Genomic DNA, 25,711 nt, shown 5'->3' with positions numbered 1-25,711 from the left:
GATCAAGTTTGTTGCTTTCTTGATTTTTTTTTTCTTAAAAAAAGAAAAGGGGAAAAAATAAGGAAGACATGTTAGAGGAGAATGGAGAGGGATGTGAGTTATACTGCATCTGTATCCTGTGGTCATGCTGCAAGTGAAAGGCATAAATGAGGTAAAATTTTTGTAGTTGTGATGCTGGAAATATAAGAGCAAAACGGGCAGCAGAAATTCACAGAGGGTGAAGTTTGCAGAGGGAAGATGAGACCTGCATTGCAGATGCCAGTGTAGAACTTTGCCCAAAAAATTCCCCGTGCATGAGAGTCAATGGAGCTGTATTAATAAAGCATAGCTATTAGCTATTGAGTGATTCAGGTGGGGTTGCATGCAAGTTATATATATATGTATTTTTAATCTGTAACTGCCAAAAGACAGCAGGGGAGAAATGTTTGTGCATCTGGGGCTAGAGCAATGTGAAAGAGCAATTCTGTTAAACCCTTTAACTAATTTTGCTGTTCATTTGCAACTCCCATTGTCTTGAGCGGTTATTATGGGTGCTGAAGAGCTTCTGGAAGTCTCAGGCCCTAGTTACTGTTCGTTCAAATTACTGCAATTAGTCATTGAAGCTCCTCATTGGGAAAGCTTTTGAGTAGAAAGACGATTACATGAAAGGGTGGCTCTTGGCTCCCTGGATGGCTATCCCGGGCCTTTCCAAAGTGAGCCAGATCCAGAGCGATGTGCTAAGTGAAGGAAAGTGGCAGTATAGTTCAACGCTATGTATGTGTTTTCTCCGTCAAAGATCACGAGCTGTAGCTTGCTTCCTTTGGCACCAATCCACAGTAATCTTCCTGGCTCCAAGGGAATTATTCCAAGTATTTCCCGGTGTAACTGAGAACAGAAACTGGGCCAGACCCAAAGGATATAAAATCAGTACCGTGATTCAGAACTGGCACAGCAGAGGAGCTGGTGCATTTTTGGCTGCCAGTAGAATAAATCGATGAGTTGCTGGGCTCTAAAAGTGTCATCTACCCTGTCATGCTGCTATCATGTTGGACTGACGGGTCCTGTTCTGCCTAATGCAAGTGGGTTTCAGTCCACTGCAAAATGACCCTGCTCTCATCGCATCTTCTCATTGCATCTTTACATCCACTTTCATTTCCCATGTTTTGTCACTGAAATCTCCCAAGAGTCAAATGCTGTCTGAAATGTTTTCAGTGTGAGACTTAGAGTTGTAACATCTGTTGGAGAGATGAGGTTTTCCCCCGGCAAATGGCCCTGAGGAAAGTTTCCTGGTCAAAGCCCCAGTGGAAACTGTAGACTTGAACACCATTCTGTAGAATCTGATGTAAATCAGATGAAATCCAAAATAAGGCTCTATGGATTTCACTGGAGGGTATCCACAACTCTTTTAAAGTGAGAGAGTCAGCTCAAGAAATGCAGGGTAGCTGCAATATCCTCCATTGCTGTCTCTGTCCAGCAGGACCCAATCTGCAGCAGCTCAGCCCAGCATCAATGCTTGTTGGTTTCATCTCTGGCCAACAGCCACCCTCCATCTACTCTCATGTTCTTCTTACGTGGTCAGCAGAATTTGTCTGCGGGACCCTAGCTTTTCACTTGCCTTACTATGGTAGCCCTAGGTCTGTAGCATTTTCTCTTTGGGTTCCTTGCAGTGCTTTCTTTGGGCTGCGCTGCTCATTCGAGAAATGGGAACACTGGTTCGTAATGTGCACCCAGATCAGTTGAACCCTCTCCATGTGTTCAGCTCAGGACATTTGATATGTTGCTGGAGCGTGCTGTGCACAACCTTCCATGTTTCTCTGTGGATGTTTTGCATTGTTTTCCTAGACACCCAGCCTAGGGCATTATTTTTTTGTGGGGCTGGCCTGCGGTCCCCATGCACAGAGAGCTCATATTTGATTTGAGGTAAGAGTGAAGGAAGTACTCAGGAGTCCCTTTCTCACCAGGTCCTCTCGCACTGTAGATTATCCACCTCAAGCTCTCCAGACAGTCTCCCGAGAATGGTTCGATTTTATTACAAGATGTTGGAAATAAGCTGAAATGAATGCACAGTGACAACTGACAATTGTTTGCTGGTTTATTTTTTTCCTGGGAGGTGTTATATTTATTCCAGTCACGTTTTTTTTCTCTTCCTCTCTATATCTTTTGTGGCTGACTTCCATTTCTTTCCCACTCTTAAGTCTCAGCAGGAAGGACAAAAATTGGTGGCCTGGGAAATACAAAATCAAATGCCTTTGAGTCATGTTTGAACATCTGGAGTAAGGGTGTGATTCCACGGATGTGCAGCCGTGGGTGCTGAGCGGATGGAGAGTGCAGGGCTGGTAGGACAGCAGGCGTTTGTCCTTCCATAGCAAGCACCCGTAGGAGTTAAAAATCTCATGACACTTTGGAAAGAGTGGAGGGGAATGGCTGGTTTTGGTTTTTGATACACCGTAAACCAGCCTTTAGATTAGCAACTGTCATCATGAATAAGATCTAGACAAGCACCCGGATTAGGGTCTGCAAAGGATGCTGTGAGAACAGGGCAGCACAACCATGGGGAAATCCCCTTCCATTTCATGCCCCTCATGGAGGTATTGGCATAGTCCTTGAGGGCTGATATTTAATAGTTCTTTTGAAGTCTTGTTACCATGAGCTGCAACAGCTCTGGAGAGCCTTGGTATATTTGCTTTGTTAGGGAAAAATCAGAAGCACCTTCTGAAACCATTTGCTTAGGGCCACCAGGGACTGGGTGTTGCAACATGGAAGCTTCCCAGTTATAAACTGTGGATTTTTGAAGAGCTTTTAAACTTTTTTCTTTTGTCTGCCAGCTGCATTTACTATGCACTGGCTAGTACATTAGGAAACTTCAAGTCTGCACATGAAAATATGTTGAAAATTATTAGTCTCTTACAACATAGTGATAAGCAAGAAAATGGGCTGGATGCCGCTCTCTGAAGACTTCTCATTTTTTCACAGTTTTTATTGGTTTGCAGAGGACACTGAGGTTTCCAGCTGTGAGATTACAAAACCTCCTTGAACTTCCTCCACTGAATCCTTTGCTAGATGTGAATGTGTGGCATAAGTGACCTCATCCAGCTCCCGAGTCTGTCCTGGTGAAGGCGTCATTTGGCTGGGGAAGACGTCACGAGATGTGAAAACGGGACAGATTTCCACCTTGCCCAGTACAACTCTCCCTTCCTCCCAGCGCCCCTCTGCTATCATAGTACGCGATCTACGGTATCCATATATTCATCATTAACCTCTCACAGACTTTAAATAGACCAGAAACAGCTTCCTTCCTTGTAAATCCTTTCCCAACCAACTTTTCCTTTTCTTCCAATTTTGTAATTTTCAATGAGAGGAAAAAAAAAAAATCATTCATTATCACATAAATATGAAACCATAACTTGCGTTCTGGCCCAGGAACAGCAGTCTGTCCTGTGCTGTGTGGACAACTGCCTATATTGCCAGTGTTAAATCAGGCTTTTTTTTCTCTCCTCCCAACCTCTCTGCGATTATTATTATTTTTTTTTTTTTTTGGACAGCAACTGTTCTGGACACAACAATCATGTTGTGCCAGCAGTGAACAAAACCTTTCATTCCATTAAACTGTGGCCCAGGATTTCAACCAGCTATTTTGGGAATAGTGAATTTTAGGCACTGAAAAAAAACTCTGATACATTTTTAAAGACCAAAGGACAATATAAAATGGTAGCTGTGCACGCTCCATATTGTGTGCTCAGGAAACAGTATAAATGTTTCAAGATGACTGTTGTGTTATAAGGTACCAAAGCAATCTTTTTATTAGAGCACAGCTCCTGTAAGGAAGAAAAATGTAGAAATGTGGAGATAACTGCCTTTGTGCACAGAAAAACAAAGCAAAAGGAAGAAAATACTTTTGATATTTAGTTAGAAAATACTTTCCTTCCTCTCCCTTTCAAATAGTTCATTTTTTGGCAAAAATAGCACCCAACATGTTTTGACTGAAATGGAAATATTTTGGTCTGAGAGAAGTCCTAGCGGTGCCTCCTGGGAGCTGCTGCTTGGAAACTTGGTGCTTCGAACCTGTGCTGGCTCCAGCGGGGGTCTGGCTGCTCCACGCTCTTTTTGACAGCCACGGGGGGCTGTGGTTTCCCTGGGGAAATGCAGTCGGGGAAAAATTTGGCTCCCAGTGTGCAGCAGGAGTGTGGGACCCTGACACCACCTGTGCTGGCACTCCAGGGTAAAAACATTGCAGTTTAAGGCATACAGCTCTATTATAGAAAAGAAATGCTTTTCATCAGTGAGAAACAACTGCGTTATTTTATTTCTTCCCCTGCTTCCCCCAGCTCTCCATTGGGTCAGAAAGCGTTGATTTAGGTGAGCAGTGTCCAGATGGGGGCTGTTCTCAGTGTTCGGATGTCTCTGCAGAGCGAGGGGCTGATGTTGGTGGAGGTCCCTGTGAGCTACCAGGAGAGTTTACTGTAAGAAATGCCCATGCAGATCTAACCCCACTTGCAAAAGGGGAGAGGATGGCTCTGTCCAAAGGGGACATCCAATTCTCCCAGCACTGAAGCAGTGAGAAACTATGACAGCAGTTACCTTGGCATCCTCCAAAAGAGCCACAGAAAACAAGGTGTGACATCAGGCCATGGTGTGTGCCCCTCCTCCTCCATGGCAGCTTGTAGGCAACACACTTTTTTTTTTTTTTAAAAAAAAAAAAAGTAAATAAACAAGGCTATGCCATTTTTGGGAGGGGTGTGTGTCACCTTTTGGCAGCTTGTCTCCTCGTAAGAGAAATGTGGTGAGGATGCAGCTTTGGAGTATCATCTCCATGAATATCCTTGCTTGAAAGTGGAGCATGGTTGGAGCAGACAACTGAAAACCGTGATCTGGTAGGGCTGGGAGACCTCCTAGCACCTAGCAGATTTGGAGATCACTTGGGAGGTCTGAAGGCCATAGTTCTCAACCTTCCTGCACCTTCCAGCAGGGGCTTTTGGGATGGAAACACTAGTGCTGGCTGTCCACTGATGGAGAGGTCTCCTGAAGCCCACTGCGTCCTCTGGCATCTATTGCTGGCTTGTGTATGAGAAGGACAAGTCTCTGCTTCCTCCCAGATTCCTCCCAGTCCATCTCTTTAATTCATTGTGCACAGCCTGAACTTCTGGACAAAAAAGCTTTCTGGTCAGCCAGCCCAAGTGGGTGGAAAGCCCTGCTCCTGCAGGGAGGAGCTGCTGGGCTTCCAGGGGAAGAGACCCCCCATTTTGAGTAGGCTCTGCTTGGCAAGCCACCAGTGCCCGGGGTTTGGAAAGCTTTTGTGGCACAATGAGAGACGCATTCATTTGGTTTTGAGCTCCTGGGTGAGTTTCCCCTCCGTAACAGCTCGGTTGCTAATATTTCTGGCAGTCACCGCAGCAGTGGTTTGGATGAAAGCTCCCTACTGTGAGTAGGTTTATATAATTGGTATTGTTAAATTTTGTAAATAAATTCTGAGTTTCTACAGCGATAGGTCCTCTCTAAGGGGCCTAGAAGGAGAATTGGGGCTTCTCCTCTACATGTAGGTGGCCAAGTGAGCCTGCTCAAGGTGGATTTAAGGATCTGTCCTCATTCCAGCAGAGCAGCCTTGGGCAGGTGAATATGGTACCCCAAAGCCTCTTTGGTCCAAAGGCTGCAGCTTCAAAGAGGAGAGCTTGTGTTGTAACCTGGGCTCTGGTTCTGGCTACTCTGAGCCTGGTGGCAATTCATAGGGTGCTGCTGTGCAACCTGCTCTTTAGGCATTTCAGCAGCCCTTGGGTTCGATGAGTGCCTGGCTGTCTTGCAAGAAGACCAGAGGGAGGTTAGTACCTCCCCTGAGGTCTCTGAGACCCCCTGTTCACTTCTCAGTCCTACAAAGCAGGAACAACCTTGTCCAGCAACTGATGTGCTTGGAGAAATGTCTCCAGAACTGCAGGGTCTTGTAGGAGAGGGGTTTGTAGCCAGGGCTGGCAAAGCATCCCTGCTCCAAACCAAATTTCAAAACAAGGGAACAAACCAGACTTTCTATCAGTGCTTGTCCTTCCAGCTCGTCTCCATTCATGCACATGGCTCTGGCGTGCATTAGGTCTCGATGACTTATTTATTTCTTCTCCCTGAGTGCTCTGGAAGGGAGCTTGTTCTCTGGCCCAGAGATCCCCTGTTCAGGAGAATCCGGCTGGAGGAGCCTGGGGAAAAGGAATGGGGATGATAACCAAAAGGGGGAAAAGTAGATCTAAATATTTAATCCTTCCACAAGTCAGCTTGGTTCCCTGTAAGCAACTTGGCAGAGATGAGGTTTTTATTTACACGCTTGCTCCCATACACGATATAAATAGTGTGTAATTTATAAATGCTATTATAATATTCATGTATTGATCTTGTGTATTTTGCTAAGAGTACGTGTATCTATTTTATGTGTGTGTGTCAAACAGCAGCAGTGGTGGAAGAGGCAAGAACGTAACGGGAAAGATACAAAACGGAAAGCGAAAGGGGAGAGTGCTGCAGCGATAAAGCATGACGGGGCTGCAGTCTCCTGGGAGGGACGTCTCTATTTCCCTGAAAGACTCTTCAAACACCATGACACTAATGTACTGCCTTCATTTATTAATTCACTGATCTATTTATTAATTGATTACTTTTCTGCTTTGTATTTTTTTTTGTTTGTTTGCTTTCAGTAAGGAGTACCCGGTTGTTCCCAGGAGCACGGTGAGACAGAAAGTGTCCTCGAATCACAGCCCCTTCAGTGGTGAGACCAGGGTCCTTTCCGCCTCCTCCAACCTGGGCTCCCAGTACCAGTGCGAGAACGGGGTGTCGAGCACCTCCCAGGACCTGCTGCCGCCCGCCAACCCCTACCCGATCTCCCAGGAGCACAGCCAGATCTACCACTGCACCAAGAGAAAAGGTCAGAGCCCAGATGCTCTCGCTTAGCAACTTCCCCCCCCTTCCTAGCATGACCATCAGCATTATTCTGTGGTGTTCCCCTTGCTGTTAGACTTGAAGATGCACAAGGGGTGAAGGCAATCCGCCGAGCTGGGCTGGGGAACTCATCTCACCAGTGTGAGCCTAAATCCCCTTCCCTGCTGCTGGGCTGGGAGCGAGCTGTTTGGAGGGGTGGCCGTACCTTCCACCCCCGTTGAATCCACATTCAGCTAGATAGCTGGGGCAGGAGATAAAGCTGGCTTATCTGGCTCCATAGTCCCTCAGACGGGGTTAATCTCTGAGTGTAGATACCTTGACAGCTTGGATTTTGCACAGTTTTGGACTGAGAGTCTCACGGTTGGGAGATATTTGCCCATATGCAGAAAGCATTTCCACTTAAATGCCCGGTCTAATGAGCGGGGCATGGGATTGAAAACCATGATATCCATGTTCATTCCCCTCCGGTGTGACTGACCTGCTTTGACAGAGCTTGAGGGATCCAACTGTGAGTGCTTTACGCTGACTGCTGAGCTCGTCCTGGCGTGAAGGACCCGGGGTAGCGAGGGGGTAATTGTTCTTGGGCAGGAGAAGCACTTGGCAGGTTCTCCCTTCCTCTCCTAAAGCCATGGGAGTGCCCAGCTGCAGGGCTGAGGTAGCAAAATCCTCAGATCAAGCCCAGACCCTCAGAAGAATAGGGAATATCCAGGGTAGAGTGCTATAGGGTGGGCATGAGATCATTGCTGCCTGCCCCTTTTCCCTTTCCTCCACTATTTAGCACAGGAAAAGCCAACAGGAGACAGCGTGCACCATGGCAAATGCACCAAGAACTGCTCCAGCCCGGTAGCCTCTTCCTACAGCAGATCCCTTCCTGCTTCCCTGCATGGTCCTATCAGACACATGTCATTATTTTTAGCAGCATAACCCTGGGGGCACTGGGACGTGCAGAGCAGGCTCAGGGCGAAGGTAGCGGATGCTGGGAAGTGCTGGCAGATGGGGCAGCAGGGCAGTGGAAATTGGGGTCTCTCACATCCTTGGGGAATCCTCTGGGTGTTGTAGCATCAGTTGTGGGTGTGTGTGTACGTGTATAAATGCAAAACGTTGAGGAATTATAATATTTTCCTGGTGTAAAAAGCAAATGGTGGAAAATGGAGGCGTAATTTTCTGAGTACTGCATCCTTGTGCTCATAAAACCTGCGTCAAAGCTGCGGTGGGAAATGGTGATGCTATGCTTGGGCTAGCTGTCAGGTGGGGAATAAGGAGTAGCAGTGGCCTCCCAGGGTGTCCCCTAAGGTCAGAGGTGAGCCGAGTCACCCTTGCTCCCCCCATACTGGTGCAGAGCTATGGATGCAAGATGCTGGGACACAAAACCCCATCTGTGGTGGTGATGGGGCAGGAGGTCACGTTTACCCTTGGTGTCCCTTAGCCTGAGCTCCTGCCTCAGTGCTCCTTTGCCCTGGGAGCTGAGCTTTCACGGTTCCTCTTCCCCTTGACAAAAACTAACCCAAACGAGCTGCCCAAATGGCAGCAGCCCTTTTGGACAACCTCCGACTGCTGCGTGTCCCCGCACCGCGGGGCAATCCATCATTCGCCTCCGCGTTGTAAAGCGATAAGGACTCAGCAGAGGTTTCCTTCCAGTTTTGGGATTCCCGCTAAGTGGTGTCTCCATGGGTGGTTTCCCTCAATCCCCCAATTATCTCACTTCCTCTTATTGTCACAAAAGAGACGACTATCTGCCCCGTAATAAGCTCCCTGGCCCTTTTCTGGCCTGCGTGGCCCTTGCCAAAGTGCAGGAGACCGGCGGAGCATGTCCTTGTCTGTAGGGCTGATGGCCCCTCATTATCTCACCGATGGCTTGAGTGGCACAAGCAGTTAAGGGCCTTTTATCAAAGCCGCCAAATGCTTTAATCAAAGAGAAGCAGCGTCCTGTCCGATACCACCGGCTTCTTCCGCGAGGCTGCTGTCTCAGGAGCCCGAGCCCCGGCTCTCCTCGCTGTGCTTTTTCCCCTCCCCACGCATCCAAGCAAATCGAAAACAGCCACCAGGGCTTAAAGGAAAGAAACACAAAGTTAATGGGAAACAGAGAGCCAACGTAAGCTGCCAAGCAGCTCTTTGCGAAGTGAAATTAATTAAAAAAAAAAAAAAGTAACTAGAGATGAGCAATTCTGTTCAGATAAATCAGAACGTGATCCAAGGTTTCGTCTCGGACTCAGGCTGTGCGTGGCACTTTCTTCTAGTGCTGAGCAAGAGTCTTTACTAAATGAGGGAAAATAATCCTACCTATAATATTTCTCTTTATCTTCCTCTTCCAGCCTCCCCTTTTCCAGTGAAATATTAAGCTCTTCCTCACACCTCTCCCGCTTTCCTGCTTTAATCTTTCTGCACAATTTTTAACAAGCCTTACGATCTCAGAAAAAAATGCAGCATGTTGAGTTCTAACGTACCTCTGTCTATTTTCTGGACTGGGAATTTTATTGATTTCATTGGATCATCGACTTCCCAAACATTGGCTCCTCTTCAGTCAGTTTAGGATTTGTCTCCAGCAGATTATTTCCCCTCCACAAGGCTGTGGTTATGGGTAAGTGCTTGCAGGGGCAGAGGGCAGTTCGCCTGGGTTCGAGACCAGCTGGTGTCTGTATCTTCTGAAACAAACACCACCCCTGTTTTCCAAGATAGTCTCTCGAATACTGCTCCTTCCAGCTTTGACATCTCATGATGTTTCTCTGGAGCCCTTTTAATCAGGAGGGCAAGTCTTCGTTTAGGCTTGGTTAAGAATAGATCTGTGTTCGAGCAGCTAAAAAGAACCTCGTTTGACTTCTACTTTCTTGGTGACTGAGGACCAAGATTTAGTTCCGTGTTTGACAGTGTTGTTCTTAGCTGTCAAGTCAAGATGGATTCGCTCTGGGGATCTGATACGGAGCTACATTAGGGGAGAGCAGCAGGGCTGTGAGGGGATGTTATCTCCGAAGGCTCCTCTGTCTCAGGGAGCTGATCCTCCTCTAGGCGAGGAAGGAAGGACACATCCCAGAGCCACAGCTCTGGCAATTTCTGGTGCCTGGCTGGGAACCTGGGGTCACAGCATTGGGAATGACCCCAGCATGGCATGACGAGGCTGCTGCTCCAGGCACTTTCTGGACATGCTAAATGCAGTCCTTGAGGCAGGAATTGTCCTGCCTTGTGTCCTAGCTTTACACTGAGATCGCTTATGGCATTTCACTCAGGCTGGACTTGGGTGGATGTATAAACTCCAAAACTCTGTCCTACTAAGGAGTGGCCTCAACTCTTGATGTGGATTTTTAGGCTGCAACAAAGATCTGTTAAAGCTTCACTCTTTCTCTAGTTCTCCACTTCTCCCTCTCTCACTGCTGTGCTTGGAGGAGCCCAAAAGGACTTTCCAGCAGGCAGCTGGCTTTCTGTCTTTGATTTTAGCCCCACATCCCAATTAGGGCATCGGGGCTTGTTTTCCCTTGTGTTATCCTCTCCCCTCAGACTTCCTGTGAACTGAAAAGTCATCCCTTTAAACCCCTGCTCCCTCCCGGCCTTACACAATCTCAACCACTTGGCAGATTTCTGGGATGCTTGCGATGCTGAACAGGAGGCAACTGGAACAGCCTTTCCCCGGGGAGGTTATAAAAGTTGTCATGTTGGCACTCTGAGGGAGAAGAGGGATGTGGCAGAATCCACCGGCTTCAGCCAGTGAGGACTGTATCCTTCAGCCTCTTAGCTTGGACGTGACCCTGCCCATGGGGAAGAATATATCTTTCATCCTCTTCCTGCTCTGCTGAGGTTGGTGGAGATGCAGCAATGCCTTTCCCCCTTCTCCAAAACAGGCGCTGTTAGGGAGGACTGACCTCTTCATTTACCAAGCTGATTTCTTCCTGCCCAGCTTTTCTGTCACTTGAGGAAGCTCCAGGACCAGGGCTGAACACGAGTCAGGTCTGGGAGGTCTACTTGGAGGATGCGCTGCTCGTCCTGCCAACAGTTTAGGAGATGCAATGAGTTTGCCAAGCCTTGAGCTACACTGTGGCCAGAGGTGTCCGCAGCTTGGGTAGATGCAGCCGGGAGCAAGGGGGCTGCTCGGGCACTGAGGATGAGGAGTAACATGCCTGCATGGTGGGGAGATATTCAGGGGGTTGGTGTGTGTCCAGCCCTGCTGGTGGGGCTGTTGTTTCAGTAGCTTCATGTAGACACCCCACTGTCTCATCAGGAGATGCTTTCTGTGCCTTTGCAGGCAGTGCAGCCATTTGCTGCCCCTGGAAGTGGCTCCAGGTTTTGGTGTTGGGTTTTTCTGCCCCTCTGCTCCCCTGCAATGCATCACAGCCATTGCAAACCTTGTGACTGCTAGAACAACTAGCATAGCCACAACCTGTCATAGGTTTCATGTCCTAGGACATGTGTCCTGCTTGCCCTTTAAAGATGCACATTTTGGTTAAATCCATCTTTTTCTTTTCTTCTTTGACAACCCTTGTCAGCTTTGCACATTGTGATTAGCTATTCATGCTCATGCTAGATTCATATGAGAAACCAGACTGGGCAAAACAACAGCGTTAATGACAATCATCCATTGTGTCTCCCTAACAAAGTTGGGATGAACCTACTGTAATGTCCTGGAAGTGTGGGTGAGCGTTAAAAGCTCAAACAATCGTGTCCCGTTCTGCATTGTCTTCCATCCCAGGGAGCTGATTGTCATGAATTGGAAAAGAGCTCCCCTGATTTACACCAAGGGAAGAGGTGGGCCCTGGACACCCTGAAGTCCAGAGATTTTGCATGTTTGCATTTCATCCTGGATGGCCCTAATCTTGGTATTGGGAAAATTCCATTTAAAAAGCCATTTGTGTGGTATTTACAACCCAGCTGGAAGTAGTAAATACCGGAAACCTTGGAACTGCTTACGCTCTCGCTCAAGCTCCTTCATTTGATAGATCATCAAATTCCTTGCATGGGAGCCAGTTTCCACCCCGTTCTGCAGGCTCCGTTTTCCTTGGACCCACTTCGGAGCAGCTTCTCCCGGGTGCTGGCAGCTTCCCCCTGCTTGGCAGAGCCCTTTGCTTTTTGAGGTTTGTGCAGTATCGAGGGGCTAGTCGCAGGAGCTGATTGCCCCTCTCGGCTTCCAAGAATAGCAGTGAGGATGGGCAGCATCTTGCAGGACCTCCAGCATCTCCCAAAGGTGCACAGCTCCCCCTGGGGCTTTGCTACCAGGGGAAGGACAATGGAAGGCTGTTAAGGAGCCAGGATCAAGAAAGAAACCAGGGCAAAGTGGATACTTCTCTGCTATGTCCTGTTGATGCTGAGGAGGTGAGAGGACCTTCGGGAAGAGGACGTAGCCTTGGGATACAGTGCCCAGGCTCCAGAGCAGGTGGGGATGACTCTAAATAAGAATGGAATGGGAATGCCTCCTTCCAGCATTGCAGGAGAGCTTTCTTTGGCTTGTTCCACTTTTTGCCACGCTCTTACTTGAAGAAGTCTCCTGCCTGCCCCCAGATCTGTGGGGATGACCTTCACCTGCTTGGTGCTGGCTCTGATTTCCTCTGTGAGGGGTGGTGGGGTAATGGCAGGTCAGAGTAGAGACCATGTACCGGTGCAGAGCCATCAGCTGAGGATCTCTGCTCTGCATCATTCCATCTTCAGGATGGACCATTCTCTTCTCTTGAGCACTTGAGGTTACACAGGTGGGAAAAACACCAGGAGGAGGGGCCAGAGGGTGGGCAAGAAGTGTTAGGGTTAGGATAGGCTGTGGTCCTTTGTTAGCATCCCCTTTGGAGACGTGCATGCTGCCCTTAAACACCTTAAGACCTGGAGTGACAGTGCCCTTTCCACGCTCAACATCAGAGAGAATGGGTCTAGAAAGGCCAGCAGAGCAATTGGTAGAGCTTAGGGAAGAAGAGGGGGCACCCATAAGGTTTCCACCGACGTGCTGGTTGTTTTTATTTTTCTCTCTTCACCTGCGGTGTGCTCTGGAAGCAGATCCGTGGCTCTGTGGCTCTGCCTGGCTGTGCTGTGGCAGGGAGAAAAATGTCTGGGCTAAATGGAAAAATCAGCAACCTCAGGTTGTAAGTCAGGCACACTTTTGCACAATGGAAAAACAGGGTTCGACTGTTTTGTGTTGTATATATTAAAAAATAAAATAAACAGTCAAACCCCAAGCCAGTGACTTCCAATGCCAGCAGAGTAATGCGGTTTAATGCTGAAAATTTTATTAGCAGAACAATGCTTCATTTTACAAGATATTGTTTTTCCACCCTAGTGCTCTTATTACTCAGTGTTGGGTTAGGGATCCAAAACTTTTAGGCTGTCTGTAAAAGCTAGAGCTACTCCAGCCATACGTACCTCCTGCGATAGACCTGTGCTCAGCAGGGAGCTGAAGGCAGTGCTTCCAGCTTTCATCCTTCAGGGAACTTCATCATTTTCCCTATAAAAAAATAAAAACAAACCTGATCAGCAGTAAGGGCAGTGATATGCTTTTGCTCTGCTCACCATTTCAGCTGCGTTAAAGATGCTATTGCAATGTTTGGTTCTCCTGTCCTGCTGGTGCCCAGCTGTAGTGGCTGCCCTTGGTAGGCACCTGAGTGGGAGTAATGGGTTATTTTACAAGCAGAGAGGGTGCAGCTTGGAGAAACACATGGCTGTTTACAGCAACAAGGGTACGTGCAAGTTTGCCAGAAACAAACAGTGCCAGTCTGCACCTCCTGAAGCTGAGACGTAGAGCAAAACCACGGGAGTTTGTGCAAGTGCCTTCTGGTGGGGGCAGATGCTTTTGTCCTCCTTTTTATGGAGCTGTTTGTTTCTTTTGTATTTTGGGGGTAAAAAAAAAGAAAAAAGAAAAAAGAAAAGAAAAAGAAAAGGCAGCTCAAATCATGCTAGAAATCATGCTAGTTGAGGAAATTTGAAGAGGGCTATTTCTTGCAGTATTCTTTCCCATTTTACCCTTGCTGAAAGGGTTCAGAGCTTTCTGTCCCGAGAGGCTGTAGTCGAAGTGGGATGTTTTTCTGCCTGCACCAGGAATCTTGCTCTTGAAGCAGCAGCAGCAAAGTTAATCTGGGTCAGAACAAGCTCGCCTTCGCCTGCCTCGCTGTCCTTAAAATCTCTTGGTGAACTGCTTGTCCCCGGGCACTTTGCCATCCATCCCAGCAGAGCTGGATTTCATTTGATGACCCTGCAAATGAATAAATAAGCACACATTCATTTATTCATTTTGCTGCCCCCAAGAGATTTCACCTAAATTGTTTATCTCCTTCCCTCGGTTGGCACGGGTTTGTTGTGGGAAACAAAGGGCTCTGCAAGCTGCGCCTTGTTGTTTTGAGACGGGAAATTCACTTTTCTTTTTCTTTCTGCTTGGCCACAGCACGTAGCTCTGCATGGATTTATGTGCCCCTTGGCACAGCTGAAGGCTGTAAAACTCCAAATCTTGATTGCCTCAACTCTGCCGTAGCTGGTGCCCTCCCGGTGGGATTTTTATTGTGATCTCTATTTTTCTGTCACTTATCACAAAAAAAATAATGTATCATTGTTAAAGCTTTTTAATTAACAGCATCAGTTCAGAGGCTCTGGGTGTGGGGACCTCTGCTAGGGTATTGTGTCTGCAGGCAGGAGGTGCTGCTCCGGCCAAAGTGCTGGCAGCAAAAGGAGACGATAAATTTGGTGATGTGGTGGCTTGAGTGGGGGGTATCACCAAAAAAGCTAAGTCTCAAGGTCCCGTTGGCATCTTACAGCGTTGCTTTTGCTCGCAGAGCTCCCAGCTAACCCCCTCCTTCCCCAGTCCAGGGACAAAAACAGCGGTCAGCTTTAGTGGGACCCGTTCAGACCGATCCCAAGGAAGGGCTGTGACACAGCCGGGGGACGTCTCCGGACCTGCTGCGTGCAGGCTGTGCCCCTGGCAGGAGGAGGATAATCCTGCCGGGCTGCAGGGCACGGTGTTGGTGTTGGCTACCAGGAGTTTTCTCTCCCAACAGATGAGGAATGTTCCACCACCGAGCATCCCTACAAGAAGCCCTACATGGAGACTTCTCCGGCGGAAGAGGATCCCTTCTACAGGTCCAGTTACCCCCAGCAGCAGGGACTGAACACTTCATACAGGACTGAATCAGCCCAGCGCCAAGCGTGCATGTACGCCAGCTCCGCTCCCCCCACGGACCCCGTGCCCAGCCTGGAAGACATCAGCTGTAACACGTGGCCCAGCGTGCCCTCCTACAGCAGTTGCACAGTGTCTGCCATGCAGCCGATGGACAGGTTACCCTACCAGCATTTCTCTGCCCACTTCACCTCGGGGCCGCTGATGCCCCGGCTCGGCAGCGTGGCCAACCATACCTCCCCCCAGATAGGAGACACCCACAGCATGTTCCAGCACCAGACCTCGGTTTCTCACCAACCCATTGTCCGGCAGTGTGGACCCCAAACGGGCATCCAGTCCCCCCCCAGCAGCCTCCAGCCCGCAGAGTTCCTCTATTCCCACGGTGTGCCTCGAACCCTCTCGCCCCACCAGTACCACTCGGTGCACGGCGTGGGCATGGTGCCAGAGTGGAGCGAGAACAGTTAACCAGGCAGCCGAGGCCACAGCATCAGCCACGGCAACAAATGGAGGAAAAAGAAATAAAAAAGGAAAAAAACACCCCGTTGGTAATACAAACAAGAGCGTTTTGCAAGACTCCTTGAAGTGAATGTTCACCGTTAGCACTCGAGAGGGACGGATGCTGATTGACACCACGGATGAAGCAGTCATCGGCCTCGGCGTGACTTGCCCCCTTTTTTTCTTTTGGTTCATAAGTGAAAAACCAACAGATCGGCAGGCTGCCCCCCGCCATGCCCCCCACCCGACTTGTGTTGCTGCCACAGCGAGCCCCCTCCCCATCGCCCCTCCCCAGCCCCTGCTCTTTTTGTTCTCAAATGGACACGAGACTCCTGCTGCCTTTCTCAACACGGCCAGAGTGCTTGAATGAAAACAACTAGGATGTTACTTTTTTTTTTTTTGTGGTGTTGATGTTGACAATGTTATATAATAAATAATAATATATATATTTTTTTCTTTCAATTTTCTCAAGAAAAAAAGACACGGGCCCTTTTTACCAAGGGTGGAGCTTGGAGTGGTGTTTTTATTGTTTTTCGTTAGTGTTATCGTTGTTGCTTTTCAACAGAAAAGAGGTATTCTGAACCCACAAATAAGAAAAATCAGGTACCTACCTCACCCAGGTGTTGTACCACAAGTGAAATCGCTCACTGCTATTTCCTTAAAATTGCCACATGTCCCCCAAAACGCATCTCTGTGGGAACCAGCCTAGGAACCTCAACCCCTGGCCCACTCCCATTTCTCTCCTTCCTCATTCCTTCCCACCTCCTGGTCTTTTCCGTCCATCAGCTATCTCTGTCAGAAATGTGGAGTATCTTTCTAACTTGAAAACCTCCACAGCTCGTCTGCTGCTGAATTTTTTGCCGGCACGTGGAAAGTGAGGCTGTGAGCCAGCTGCAAAGGGGAGGAGAGAGGGAGAGGATGCAGGGAGCAAAAGGAAAATCAGTAAGAATGATGGTGGCAATTGCTTGCAATCCTCAACTTTCAGTTTGTCGGTCATTCTTTTTCTTCCCCTCTACAAATAAAAATAAAAATAAATAAAGAGAAAGGGATACCTGTCTGGGTATGCTGAGACATTTAGTAAATGTGTTTGAATGGAGCAGAAAATGATCATGGGAGGCTGGGAGTGGGGGAAGCAAGAAGAAAGGAAAAAGTGAATGCTTGTAAGTAAAAATGCCTACTGCAAGGACTCTTCAGGTGTAAAATTTACTGGTACTATTTATTTATACATGGGAGTTTGAGTAAGTCCTAATGTGTCACGAAGCCAGCAAAGCAGCTGATTCAGAGGGGCTCATGGTTTACTGAAACTGAACTTTGCTTTCTTCATTTTTTTTTCTCCAAGCTGTGCCCACACTCTATATATAATTTACATATATTTCTAATTAAAAGCAATTCTAATGAACAGAAGAGGTATACCTGTGTGTCAGCAGAGGAGAATGTGGGTGTGAATGAGTGGGAATGCCGGTATGTGTGCGGGAGGGACCGCAGACAGATACCCAAACCATGTAGCTCAGAAAAAAATCCCTACCTAGCTATGCTTTCCTATTCTTGTGTGCCAATTTATATCTAATAAATACCACATGCTACAAAGTGCAAGGGACCTGCCCACCATTTTTTTCCCCTTTTTTTCTCTTCTTTCTGCTTGATGCCTGGAAGTTTGTTTTTTTATTTATTTACGGTGAAATAAACACCATCCTGGTGGGGAAGGCTTTTAGGCAGTGATGGGCTGAGCTTGCTGCATCCTGAGCTGCATGTTTCTTCTCTACCTAGGTCCTTCCCACACAAACCACCTTCCCTTGCCAACTCTAAGGTTTATCATAGAGTTGCTTGTGTTGGAAGTGGCCTTATAAACCACCCACTTCCAACCCCCTGCCATCAGTAGGGATGCATCCTACTAGACCAGGGTGCTCAAAGCTTGGTCTTGAGCACCTCCAGGGGTGGGGCATCCACAATTTCTCTGGGCAAAAGAAGTTCTCAGGGTCTCTTTCCCACCAAGGTAGATTTAGGAGCAACCCTGAAAACCCAGGTGGGTGCAGGGATGGCACCAGGAGGAGCTGGTGGAGGTGGAGCTGCCCCCTCTTCCCACCTGGATGGAGTCTGTGGGGACGTCTGGCCCAGGGGAGCTGTAGGACTGTGCCCCAGCTTCAGCGAGGGAGGGCAGGATGCTGCATGCTTCATGAACGGGAAGAAGATGGAAAAACAGTGCCAGAGAAAGAGATTGGACTGAAATAGGCTGCATCCAGGAGGTCCAGCTTGAAGGTGTCCTCCACATGGCCCTGGCTGCCCCAGTGAGCAGCATGATCAGGTGCTGGGAATGTTCATGTCCTAACATGAAAGTGAACAGGTTTTGAAGCTCCCCTTACCTGATGATGCTCCCACCTGGGACCTGGGGATGGTATCCTGTTACTGACCTCAGTGCACCCACGGGAGTCCCACAGGAGTCTCACGGGGGTACCGGTTGTGCCTGCTGGCAGGAGACCCGAGTATCCTGTATGCCCTCTGTGGGCACGGCCGGGATGTGGAGTTGCACACAAAGCTGCCTGTCTTCATGGGGCCACCCCCGGGGAAGGACTCGGATGTCACATTGCTCAGTAAATCACATGCTGTTCCCCCGGAATATGCAGTTACCCAAGATTAATGATGGGGTAAATTGTGTTTCAAGTTAAGGAATAAAAAATTACACTGTATTTAGCTGTCAATTACATTGTACTTTCCAGGCTTCATTATCCCACTGCTAATCATGTAATCATCTTATCACTATATGGTAATTTACATGTAATTAAATGGCCAGTGGTTATTCCATAAGTAAAGAGGTCTTACCAGAAATGTGTGCCATGCATCTCAAAGAGCATTAGGGAAACTAAGTCCACATGGTAAACTATTTCTCAAGCTTCAGAAGTAAAAGCCTCAAGCCTTCAACTTGACTAATTTCCTCTGAGCTCCTTGCATTATTATTTTAGCTCTGCGGGGAAATGCCAGGGCTCTTCGGTGGGTTCTGCAGTGCCGCAATGGGATCTGATGGCTGGATTTTGGCTGCCAAATATTGGGGTAGGTCCTGAGCAGCCTTGGGGTGCACCGTGGTTTGGAGAGCAAGGAGGGGATCAGTGGGAGCAGGGTGGGCCCGCCACACCGGGGACAAAGACAGGATGGGTAGGAGGACACGGTGTAGCCCGCTGTGACTCTTCCAGAGGCCCATGGTGAGTCCCAGCCTGGTTGTGACCAGGCCTTCTCTGTGCGGAGCCTGGAGAAATAGCTTGTGCATCTTCCCAGCTCACCAGCTGAATGCAGGGACCTAACAATATGGGGAACTGGCAAGGAGAGGGGTGTTTGTTCCCTTTGGTTGTGGTTTTATATATAAAGAGCCTGAAGTGAGTTCCCTCATTTGTCTTCTTAGGGACTTATTCCTCAACAGAGGATGATGACAATAATAATAATAAAGAAAAATGGGGAAAATCATGTGCAAGTTAATGTCATTGAAAGAAACAGTCAGAAGAGGTTGCAGATTTTACCCTTTTCAGAGCTAAGCTGGTAATTCAGCCATTAAAGGCCATGAAACTTGAGCAGGACCATCCCCACCTGATACAAGGGACTATCTATGGCCACCATGTGCCCTTCCCTTCTTGCCTGCAAGCCCCAGGTGTAATAAAAAGGTCCTTGGAGTTGTCTGGTGGCTTCCCACCACCACAAGCACCTCTGAGGGTCCTTCTGCCCAGGGCCTGGGGACAGAGGTGATGGAAGGAAGAACCCTGGAGAGCTGGACTTGCTGGTCCCACATCCTGAAAGGGACCTGGAGGGCTAAGGGTGTCCCCAGGTGAGCTGGGTGGAGGAGGTGGCCGTGGCCCACCCTCTCCACGAACCTCTCAGTGATGACCTTGGAGCTGCTCTGGCGGCATGGAAAGCAGCCACGAACCATCGCCAGGCAGAAAAACAGGGCTTTCTATACGAACCATAATAAATAAATGCAGGCTGTGCAATTCCTTCAACCTGAGGAGGAGAGAGAGAGAGAGAAACCCAAGCTCCACTAAAAAATATCTTTCAGAGAGTGAGCACCAATTCGCAGGCTGTGGTTGAAGAAGCTGTTTTTTCAGCTGCCTTCCTGGGCTAAAACCCTCCTGCAGTTGCCATCCTTTCTACCCGGGAAGGCTGCAGATGCCCCAGGCGGGCCAACAGAGACCTCTTTGTTAGTCCCTATCAGCTTGTTTTCGAGTTTCAGCCAGGACGCGGGGCGTTTTTTGGGAGCTGGCATTTCGGGAGATGGGACCAGAGAGGTTCCTCCTCAGGACGAGGCCACCTGAGCGGGGCAGCCTCCGCCGAGGCTGCTGTCCTCCCTCCCCGCCACCCTTTGAGCCTCCAGGGCTGAGGGAAGAAAACAACCCAAAGCCTCAGGATTCTTGCCCATAAATCCAGCCCACAATACCATAGATTTTTAGAGAGCTGCCAACTCTGACAATTTTATGATGGGTCTCATGTGATTTGCAAAGTGTTTTTTTTTTTTTTCCTCTCTTTTAAAGTTCCTGGAGTCCTGTGATTATATGAGACTCTCAAAGGATGCTGAGGGTTTTTATTTTTTTTCTCTTTTTTTCTGTTTTTTTATTTTCTTTTTCATCTTCTTTGTTGAGTTTTAGGCTATAAAATAAGGCTGGAAATTTTACTGGAGAGGAAAGTGAGGCAGAGAAAAGAAATGGCTTGTCTGGAGGTGGGACTAGAGCTCATCACCAGACAAAAATATTTTGCTTTCTTTTTTTTCTTTTTTTTTTTTGCGTTCTCTCTGGAAAAGTGGAATCCTTTGCTTCATTTTTTTTTTTTAAGTAATAAAGTTTTCAAAGTTTTAAGTGAATGGAAAACATTCAGAAAATGGACTGAATACATTCCTGACCCCTTGAAAAATGGAGAAATATTTTGCTTATGTTTAGAGCATTTTACCCTTTTGAAATTTCAAAGGAAATTTTTCCGTCCCAAGTCACTTCAGGTTGAAACCCTGATGTGTTTCACTTGGAAGCCCTCGCGCCCGGCAGCTCCCAGGCCTTCCACTTCCTTTGTTTGGCTGAAACAAATCCTTCGGCCCCGGCGGCTGCTTCAGTCTCTGCTTTGCAGTCACTTTTGCAGGCTTCACCCTGCTCCTGGGAGGACTCAGCTATGATAATGGATAGCGAGAAGCCCACAAACTGCGTATGTCACATCTCCCTGAACAGATAAATATATGTATTTAGTTGTGATGGCTCGTACACTGGGGCAGAAGGGCTGTTGGTGGGACAATTGCTTGGCAGGGGTGTCCTGGCCATGTGTCCTCTTGGCATTTTCCCCCTCCTGGGAACACCTGGGTGATGCCCGTGCTTTCCCATCAGCATGCGGAGAGGTCAGTGGGACCTGCAGCTGCCCTGAATTAGGCAGCAGCAGCTGGAGACAGTGCCCAAGGCTTGTACCAGCATCATCTGTGGTGAGAGCCATCACCTGGATGAGCCCTTCCACCACGGGGATTAAAGGCAGAGGTTTGGTAGCCAGAGCTCCTGTGGATGTGTGAGCTCAGCAGAGAGCCTGGCTGCTCATGTTAGTGCTGTGCTGAAGCACATTTTAAGCCTAAGTAAGTAAAAAATGGGAGTGTGATGTTGGGATGGGAATTGGTCTCTATGATCAGGTCTCTATGTGGTCTGGGCAGCACCCTCACTCAGGGCTGGGTAATTGTGTGTGTGCAGAGGGGTTGCTCTCCCCTTCAGCCCTAACAAATGTTTTTTAACCTGTCTCAAGGAAAAAAAAAATTACCTGAATTCTGGATGCAGATTTCCACCCTAAATCGGTGTTGCAGCACATAGAGCTCTTTAATAGCATGGGACCAATAGCTCAGGTTGTACTTATGTTAATAAATGCTGGTGTTTGAGATGCTTTTGTTGTGTAAGGCCAAACATGCATATTATTTTTATTATCATGACAATAATAACGCACTGTTGCTCATACTTTATGTTGTGTGGTCTGGCATGTGGAGGATGCAATTATCAGTGTGTGTCTGCAGCACTGTGAGGCTTTGTGCTAACCCCATTGCTAGCTCTAGGGTACCACAAGTCATCAGTATCTCACTTCAGCTTTTGTTTGGACCTGGGCTGTGGTGAATTAGAAATGTGTTTGTTGTCTTTGGGGTTTTCAGTGGAACACTCTCATTGAGAGGTGTAATGAGATGGTCACAGTGGAGTATTATTTCCTCTTTTCCTCCTGTTGGCGTCTGGACTTCTAGTATATCCTTTATGATCAGTAAGACAGTACTCCAGGTAGTTCCACTGTCTGTCCTGTTGCGTGGGGTTGCTCATCCCAGAGGCAGGACTTCACTTTTGCCTTTGTTGTGCTTTCTGAGACTCCTGCCATCCTACTTCTTTAGTGGGATCCTTCTGAGCAGCAGCTCTGCTTTCCAGCATATTGACTGCTCCCTGCTTTGGTATCATCTGTGAACTGGATGGGTGTGCTCTGCCCTCTTTCCTTTGGGCATAATAAAGATGCCAAAGAACATTGGTTCCAGTTCTGGCCCTTGAGAGATAGCACTGATCACCACCGTTTGCACCTGATGGTCCAGCCAGCTCTCCACTAATTTAATTGTCTGCTTATCCAGTCCATAGCTTGCTGATTTGGCTGTGAAAATACTATAGGAGACTGCCAAAGGCTTAGAAAAGTCAAGATTTGTGTGCTCTCATCTAATGTTTCATTGCTTACTTGAGGGCAGGTGCTTCTGCCTCCCTGTTAGCAGTTGCAGGTCCTGACGTTCATCAGAAAGCTGGGCTGGGGATCACCCAGTGTTTTCCATCTCAAGATCACTGCAAACCTTATAGGAGTCTGCATGCACCTTTTTTATCAGAGCTTTTAATTAGAAACACGGTGCCTTGCTAAAACACAGGGTGGCTTTTGTGGGGCACAAGTCAAGCTGGTTGGAGAGCTGGACTAGCATGATGTATTTGCTGCTGTTTGAGTAGTGTTGGCTACTCTGCCTGAGTCTGGCTCTCTTTGTGCCCAGGCAGGGGTTGAGAGGTGATTCCAGACTGGGAGAGCTTGTAATTTAAGGCAGTGGGGCAATGGACCACGGATGGTCCATGATGCTGTAATCAGTCTGGAGCTGGTCAGTGAGTTATGAGTGCACACACGTACACAGACACTTTAACAGCCTCACTGAGTGACAGGCACCAATATTACTGTTGGGTCGACGCCAGTCAAGGTGGTGATGACAAAACCAGCTTGGCAGAGATTGCAGCATTTGCCCATGTGGGGAGCAAACCATAAAACCCTGTTCTGGTTTGTTTCCAAGTGTCTCCCATGGAGACTGTGTAGCCAGGGAAGGAGGCAGTATCACACAGCCAGGGGCATGGGCTGCAGGTCGGTCTGGCAACTTTGCATTGCTGGGTGACCTTCAAAGCCCCCAAAAACACTTCAGAAAGGAAATTAGATACCCCTACTGGACTAATATGGGCAACTTTTTTTTTTGGGGGGGGGGGGGATGTATTTAACCAGCATCCAAACACTGCTTGGGCTCGAATGACCTCATTTACTTTAATTCCAGAGAAATAACTGTACTTTCCCCTCCGTTTTTAAACGTACCACCTGAAACAATAAAGTATGTTCCTAAGTAAAGCATCACCTTGAATAGGAAACATCCAAGCTCCTTAAGCACGGACTTAAAACTTTGCTGCTGGGATGGGAGTTGAGGGTAGCTCTTATAAGAGTTGCTGAATCCTTTTGTTAAGAGAACTTGATCTAATATGCCTCTTCTTATGTGTGTGGGAAGACATCCAAAATGTTGCTCAGCTTCAATCGGTATTTCAAAAGAAAACCAGCAAAGTCAGCATCAGTAACCAAAAGGGTCACCTCATTCCTAGCTGTGCTGCAGCATTAAAAACAAAATCTAAAACAAGTCTTAAATATTTTCCTAATGTTTATCTTCCAGACAAGGTGCTTCAGTTCATGCCAACCCTTGAAGGCTTTTGCTGGTAAGGAAGTCTGAGCAGGCTTATCACCCACACAGGGCATTGCTGATCCTTCCATGGGATTATTAATGTCGGTTTGCTTGAATTTTACTCATATTTACACAGCTGCTAATAAAGCAGGGGAAAGCTGTGTATGATATCTCCTTCCCCATCTGATTGGGGTAGATTTTAGGACAGCTTTAACAACTTGATTGGTTATTGATGGATGGGGCAAGAGCCCCCTGGGCTCAGCCTTCATTAGCCGGGTCCAGCCTGTTGGCACATGGCTGCTGCTCTCTTCAGGAGGATAAATTTCCAGGAGGATGAACTTCCAAGCGCAGGAGAGGTGGCCCTGGGTCTGAGAGGTGCAGGTAGTGATATATAACCTAAATCTGAAGGGTTTGTGAGCCAAGACAAGCTCAACATGTACTCTTGAGAGAGCAAAATAGCTCGTAAAACTCTTCAAGCTCAGCATCTTCTTGCTGAGGATGCTCAGCCTGAAGTTTTCAGCTTCATGTTGAAGGTGGTTCAGTTTGGCTCCAGAAGTTGGAGAGCTCCCAAGGGACAGCTGCTGTGATTTGATTAGGCTCACTTCTTTGGGAAATGCAGCTACAACAGGATGTCTGGACCAACTGGCCCCTAACCAAAAGGCTTTATCCACCAGCCTTGTCTGCAGCAGGGCTGCTATTGGGATTCCAGTGTGAATATTTCTGTAGACAAGTTCTGTATGAGTCTACACAGGGTTAGGCTGGAAGTAAATCTTGCACATTTTTTGAGCTTGAGCTATCCTGGTGAAGTTTGGTATTGTTGGACTGTACTCCTGGGGTCCTGTGCTACTGGGAGTCTGTCCTCCAGGAGGACACCTAAGGGGGATAACTGGGTGATAAGCTCTTTGTATGTTAATAATAACAATGCCCCGTGCTTGGCTTGTGCCACTCATTGCCCACACTGCTTGGGGTCCAGTCAAAGATGCAATGCTTGTCTGGAGAGGAGGAGTATGCAGAGCTAATCAATAGGATAAAATCATAATGTGGCAAAAATGGAGGAGACAACCTGCCTGCCCTGGACTCTATTAGAAGAAAAACATATTTTATTCCCTTGGCAGTGAACCCAGCATCTGGCAGTACGGGTGGGGAGGTGATTCTTGGTATCTCAGCCCCTCAAAAGTGCCTCATCCTTCTGTTTGTGGTGAGCAAGTGGCTTTTTGTTGACATGATGCTGAGCTGTTCTCTGCTCCTATTGCTTGTGTTAACACCAAAGCACCTCTTTATTAGCATCAATGAGGATCGTGGCCTTTCTGTGCAGTCTGTGCTGGAGCTCACAGTGCTACCCCATGCCAGGAGAGATGGGGTTGGAAGACCTGGCAGTGCTTCCTCTCCATCCTCCTCCTCCCCTTTAGTGAGATGGAAAAATCCTAAGGCTACCTGCCTCCATTTCTTGAAGCAGGAAAAGTGAGGGGGAAATGGAGGAAAGCCCCTTATATTGCTGTAACTTTTTGAGACATAAAAGCTTTTCTTTGAGAGCAAATCCTTTCTTTCTCCCCCCCTCCTCATGGCATTAGAGCTAGAGAAATTCCTTGGAAAATAATTTGTCAAGGCCCTGACTGATCAAAGACACATATAAAAGGACCCTTTTTTTAAAGGGGAAAAAATCCCCCTCCAAGCTCAGAATGAATTGGCAATTCATTTACCAACTGTCAGATAAAGTAGCTCAATCCCTATCACGTCTTTAGCTGGAGCTGTGGCCAGAAGGAAGCAATTCTCGGCCCACTGTGCGTACATGTTTGGGGTATGTTAGTGATTAGGGTATTCCTGCCTGGGGGATGCAGAAAGATATGACTCAGATTCGCAAAAGAGCCATAAATCTCCCTCCTTTTATTCAAAATGTGTGTTTTATAGCCATTTCCTGGCCAATTTCTGCCTCGAATAAATATGTAACATATCTGTGTATAGTTTTTAGGTCCAAGTGTTGGGATCCCTCTCAAGAGTGAACTGTCTGCTCAGGGAAAGTTTGAACATTGTTTTCTGCTGTTCCTTTCCTCCCAGAAAACTCCCCCGTTGAGTATTAATTGGCTGAGGGTTGTCCCTGTGGCACCTGCTCCTGCCTGTCTGTGGTGGGGTCCCCTGGGATGGGATTGGGTGGGAGATGTGACCCAAAGGACCCCAAAAGGTCAGCCAGGCTCCAAGGCTGGATCAACTAGACTGAAAACTGGGATTTTAGTCCAAAGGCTCTGGTAGGGTTTCAGTAATCCCAGGCTTGAGCTAGCCCTCACACAGCACTGGATTTGGAAGTCAGCAGCTCAGTAGGTGCCGTGCTCGCATCCCAGGAC

General features: G+C 47.9%; 1 protein-coding gene and 1 long non-coding RNA gene across 9 annotated transcripts in view; one reads left to right on the top strand and one right to left on the bottom strand.

Annotated features, from left to right (window-relative positions):
• The window catches only part of TBX5 (T-box transcription factor 5), a 126,002-nt gene extending 110,110 nt beyond the window's left edge, over positions 1-15,892 (top strand). For all 8 annotated transcript variants that reach the window (XM_083803446.1, XM_083803447.1, XM_083803443.1 and 5 more), the window contains 2 exons: positions 6,645-6,871; positions 14,835-15,892. In XM_083803446.1, coding sequence (XP_083659572.1) covers positions 6,645-6,871; positions 14,835-15,418 — 811 coding nt within the window. In that variant the 3' untranslated portion in view covers positions 15,419-15,892. The remainder of the gene's footprint in view (positions 1-6,644; positions 6,872-14,834) is intronic.
• On the bottom strand, positions 11,476-14,092 carry LOC310883335. Its single transcript, XR_014573474.1, has 3 exons — positions 13,810-14,092; positions 13,213-13,294; positions 11,476-12,880 (listed from the first exon to the last, which is right to left on the bottom strand). It is a non-coding gene; the product is annotated as an uncharacterized lncRNA (long non-coding RNA).
• Positions 15,893-25,711: the final 9,819 nt, after the last annotated feature.

The sequence above is a fragment of the Anser anser genome, assembly GCF_964211835.1.
Source record: "Anser anser genome assembly, chromosome: 18".
In the NCBI taxonomy this organism is placed as follows: domain Eukaryota; kingdom Metazoa; phylum Chordata; class Aves; order Anseriformes; family Anatidae; genus Anser; species Anser anser.
The sequence above is the reverse complement of the archived record's forward strand: the minus strand, read 5'-3'. Positions and strand labels throughout refer to the sequence as shown.